General features: G+C 38.3%; 1 protein-coding gene across 1 annotated transcript; it reads right to left on the reverse strand.

Annotated features, from left to right (window-relative positions):
• Positions 1–3,901: 3,901 nt before the first annotated feature.
• LOC141632973 (uncharacterized) lies at positions 3,902–4,897 on the reverse strand. Its single transcript, XM_074445472.1, has one exon. The coding sequence runs from the start codon at positions 4,895–4,897 to the stop codon at positions 3,902–3,904; it is 996 nt and encodes a 331-aa protein (XP_074301573.1).
• Positions 4,898–5,259: the final 362 nt, after the last annotated feature.

A 5,259-nucleotide genomic window follows, 5' to 3' on the forward strand; every position in this document is an offset into this window, starting at 1 on the left:
GAGTGACAAGTCAATCATTGATATCTTCCAAATACTCGGGGCAATTACGCTTCCAATGGCCCATGATATTACAATAATGACATTTGTGGTAGGATTGGGCACCGTTCTTGGTTTTGGTCGTGGTAGTCTCACTATCAACTTCCAATTCACAATCAGATTTGGGTTTCTTGCCCTTCTTTGCCTTTCCTTTATTAATACTATTACCCCTTTCTATTCCAAGGACATTCTTGCTAAAACTCCCACTCAATTTGATGTTTCTCCTTGCTTCATCAAACAAGGATACCTTGGAATTTGTGAGATTTTCTTCATATGATTCCCTTACCAATGAGGTGGTGGGCATGAGTATGGGAGTGGGATGTGTAGAAGTGGTAAAATAGCAAAGATTTCCATCCTCACCAATGCCAATGCGTAGTTCTCTAATTGGGTCATTGTCATACAAGGAGAATTTTTCATTGAATGATCGGACCATGAATTAATGTTGATCGGTGTAATAGTTTTTGATGAATCCATTGCAGAAAAATAACTACAAAAACGGAGATGAAGGAAACAATTAACATTTATCGTTATAATGTTACTTGAAAAGGTTTTAAACAAGTTTTAAGCATTTATATAGTGACCTCTACCCAACTGTTATAAATGATCCCGAGATCCAAATTCTTATCAATTCGGGCACGGTGAGCCGATTCATCCCTTATCAATATAACTCGGTGGATTAACTCTTTAATCAATTCTACTTCTAGAACTCTTGGTCGATAAAATTACTTTAATATTTATCTTTAGCCTGGAACACATGCGACTACGGTCACGAATACTTCCGTTGAGCTCAATCCAAATTTCGATGTAGTAACATTTTATTACCCACTTACCCAACGTAACAAGTTTAGCACCCCGGTGAGCCGTGCCTACTTCCTTATGAAATTGGGACTCATGGTTTCTACTATTTGGTAAGGCTAATTCTCAATTATTATTTAGTGAGAGGTCTTGTCAATTTATTGTCTATCACGTTTTAAGTGAACTAATGCGCTGAACAACGATAATTATAATTGACATGGTCGATGACTCGATATGATATGCATGTATTGTTACAGCGATTTGGCAATGCATGCAACATATTAAAATAAATGCAAAGCAAAATATTAAATTCCTAGTGTGGCCTTCCTAAAATAGAAAATCAAATAATCTATTACATATTCGGAAATCAACTACTTTGGTCCCTTGAATCTTCAAGTGGCACGCCTCCCAAGAACACCGTGTTTGTCGGAACGCCTTTCCGAATGGCACCGTCTTGAAGAAACTCCATGATTACAAAAAATAATAAAAATACAAAGCTATTCCTATTATACATTTGTAATATAAAACTAGTAAAAATAAAAGTGATACGAGATCACATTAAAGTACAACCGAATCAATATTCCCTTTCTTTTTTTTTTTTTTGCAAAAGATTATCATTTCATTTCATTAAGAAAGAAATTACAATGAGTTTTGCAAAGCTATCCACTAGAGGAAAAACTCTTATACAAAGTTAATTACACAAGCTCTCCTCTATGAGGCTATATTGGGGATGATCTTTCCACATAAGCAGCCTTACAATAACAAAAAACTTGATTCTATTTACAAGCCCAAGGACAGTATGAGAGTGGCCCTGAAAGATTCTGGAATTTCGTTCTGTCCAAATCTGATGAACTGAGGTAGTGAGAGACACATCAAACCAATCAATCTGCCAGTCCCTTGCTCCTTTGAGAGGAAAGATCAGTTCATCATGAAGGGAGAGACCCAACCTCAGGTGACCCATCCATGCTAGAACCTGATGCCAGACTGAAGCAGAATAAGAACATTTGAAAAAGATGATCATGAGACTCTTCAGCATGTTCACAAAGGGAGCATCTGTTGATAAATTGCATACCCCTAATCTTGAGGTTATCAATAGTAGCTAGATGATTCTGAACAGCCATCGAACAAACAATTCTGTGGCCAGGAATAATTTGAGAGTGCAAGAGACCTTTGGTCCAAGAACCAGCAAGGGGAGCATTCCTGAAAAACCCATAAACCTGCTGTAATTTTAATTTTGAACCAGGCATCCAACTGTGAAGGAGATTCTGAGCAGCTGAAATAGAACCAGAAAGCTCCACCAGTCTGTCTCTAGAAGCTATAATGCTTTTGAAACTGGAAGGAAAATGAGCTTTGGAAGTAATATGCCAAATATCCTCATGCTTAAGAATATAAGACTGAACCCATCTACTCCATAAGCCCTGATCAGAAGCAGAAATAGAAAGCCATTTGATCAAGAGAGAATAATTCCATGCTTCCAAGTCTTTGATGTTAAAGCCTCCAGAAGACCAAGGAGAAGAAATATGGCGCCAACTTTTAAAGACCATTCTTCTCGATCCCACAGGTATACCCTAGAAGAAATCCTTACAAAGCTTATTAATATGGGAAATCACAGTTTTAGGTAAAAGAACAGTGGAACACCAAAAGTTCTCAAGCCCAAAAACTATAGAATTGATGAGTTGCAATTTACCAGCATAGGATAAGAAACAGTTTGACCAGTGAGCCACAGCTTGCTGGATTTTTATGATGATAGTATCAAACATGTCACTGGTAAGTCTAGAAGTGTGCAAGGGGAGCCCTAAATATCTGAAAGGGAAATCTCCCTCAGAAAAACCAGTAGAATTAAGAATAATCTCTTTGACTGGCTCAGAAACCCCTCCAAAATATATGCTAGTCTTCTCATTGTTAGCATGTAAACCAGAAAGAAGAGCAAACTTTTGAAGAGAATCAGTGACAGCAGAGACAGAAGGAACATCTCCTCTAATGAAAATCATTAGATCATCAGCAAAGATAAGATGGGTAAGCTTGATGTTGCCGCACTTAGGATGATAAGAAACCTGAGGTTGGTCATAAACTCTTCTGAGATAACGAGAGAGAATTTCCATACCAAGGACAAAAATATAAGGAGACAAGGGATCACCTTGTCTAATCCCACTCCTACCTTGGAAGAAACCAGTGAGCTCACCATTGATCTTCAGAGAAAACCAAGGACTAGAAATACACCCCATGATCCAACCTCTAAACTTTAGAGGAAAGCCCAGGAGCAGCAAAGTATTAGAGATAAAGGACCACTGCAGAGAATCAAAAGCTTTTCTAATATCAACTTTAATCAAACAACGAGGAGAAACATTTTTCCTGCTGTAACCTTTGACTAAAGCCTGGGAAAGCATTATATTTTCAAAGATGTTCCTGTTAGTAACAAAAGCAGCTTGCTCATTTCCAACAAGAGAGGGGAGGACCTTCTGAATCCTGTTGGCAAGGATCTTGCTGATGACTTTATAAAACACAGTACAACAAGAAATGGGCTTGTAATCCATAACAGTACTAGGTACATCCTTCTTAGGGATAAGAGAAAGGATAGTAGAATTGGCTTGCTTGGGCATAATGCTAGATTTGAAGAAGCTATGAACTGCTTTACACAAATCCAATCCCACAATGGCCCAAGCAGATTTGAAAAAACCAGCAGAAAAGCCATCCATACCTGGACTGCTATTGCTATCCATACTAAAGACTGCATCCTTAACCTCCTTTAAAGAAATGGGAGCATCAAGGGCAGTGCTATCAGTGGGGGAAATTGAAGGACCATCAGCTAAGACAGCATCAGTAAGAGGTTGAACAGGTGAAGCATGACCCAATAAGCTCAAATAGTAGTCCTGGAAAGCTTTATTGATAGAATTAGACTCAAAATGAAGCTGACCAGTCATATCTTTGATAGCTCCAAGCTGTTGCCGATGCTTTCTAGCAGAGATTCTAGCAAAGAAATATTTAGTACTATGATCATCCTCCTGAATGTGTTTAATTTTTGCTCTTTGAGCGTAATGCTAAGTTCAAAGACCTTGAGTTTACTATACTCCTAAAGTTTAACTTTCTCCTCATGAATAAGATCAGCAGAGAAAGGATCATTGGCCAAATTAGCTTGACAGTCAGTCAAGCTTTTCTTAGCCTCCTTAACTCTAGCAGAAATGCTAGTGAAGTCAGAATTGTGGAGCAGGGAGAGAGCATGCTTTACAGATTTAAGTTTTTCAAAGAAACAAAATATAGGGCTTCCTTTTTTACCAGTCTTCCAAGCCTCAGCAACAGTACGAATATAATCAGGATGATTTATCCAGCCATTCAAAAAACTAAACCTCCTCTTGATCTTCCTATCATCAGAAACATAGACAATGACAGGGGAGTGATCAGAGAGACCAGATTCAGAAAAATGAGCAAAAGAATTAGGTAGAGAAGAAATCCATCCAGGATTAACTAAAACCCTGTCAAGCTTGGACAAAACTCTAGAAGAGGGCTCTTGCTTGTTAGTCCAGGTTAAATCACAACCAGTACTAGCAATATCCTCAAGATGGCAAGAAGAAAGACAGTGATTAAAAGAAGTCATATCAGACAAAATAGGAGGATTGTTACTAATCTTTTCAGAAGGGACCCTGACCACATTAAAGTCACCAAGCACAATCCAAGGGTCATCAGTAGAGATACTTTGTAAGCCATCCCAAAGCTGCTCCCTAACAGTAGCACTATTACTACCATAGACCATACTGATAAAAAAGACCAGATTAGATTCAAAGTGATGAACCTTGAAATGAATAAACTGAGCTTCTACAACTTTATGCAGAATAGTAGTTGTCTTAGGGTTAAAAAACACCCAAATTCTCCCATTATAATGTTTGCTATAGTTGCAAACAGTAATCCAATCCTTGAATTTAGCCTGAATAATTCTGGAGGCTTTGTTATGCTTAACTCTAGTTTCAAGAAGAGCTAGAATATCCAGTCTATTGGTCCCAAGAAAATCCTTGACCTCACTATGTTTTACAGGACAATTGAAACATCTTATATTCCAAGAAGCAATCTTCATAGAGAAAGAGAAGTGGAAGGAACACTAGAGACTTTGGAACCACTGTTAGAACATCCTGAGTGCATATCAGACCTGATATCAGGAGGAATTGACTCAGTAGGAGAGATCTTTTGGCCTAGTGTAAAACATCCTGAGCCTAGAATCTCACCCTGAGTATTAACCCCTTCCTGAGGCAAGTTAGAAGTACCACCTAGTTCAGCAGGTAAGAAAGGGAGCACAATGTCATTAATCTCACCAGGCTCCAGAACCTGATAAGCATTGGAACCAGGAACTATATTGATTTCCTGGAAATGGACCTTCAGAGAAGAATCCAATTTAGCAGAATCAACATTATCAGCAGCAGGTTGCAATTCAAAAGATTC

The sequence above is a fragment of the Silene latifolia genome, chromosome Y (assembly GCF_048544455.1).
Source record: "Silene latifolia isolate original U9 population chromosome Y, ASM4854445v1, whole genome shotgun sequence".
Classification (NCBI taxonomy): Eukaryota; Viridiplantae; Streptophyta; class Magnoliopsida; order Caryophyllales; family Caryophyllaceae; genus Silene; species Silene latifolia.

Coding starts and splice junctions, on each gene's coding strand:
- LOC141632973 (XM_074445472.1), bottom strand. CDS start 4,897: ATGAAGATTGCTTCTTGGAATATAAGATGTTTCAATTGTCCTGTAAAA.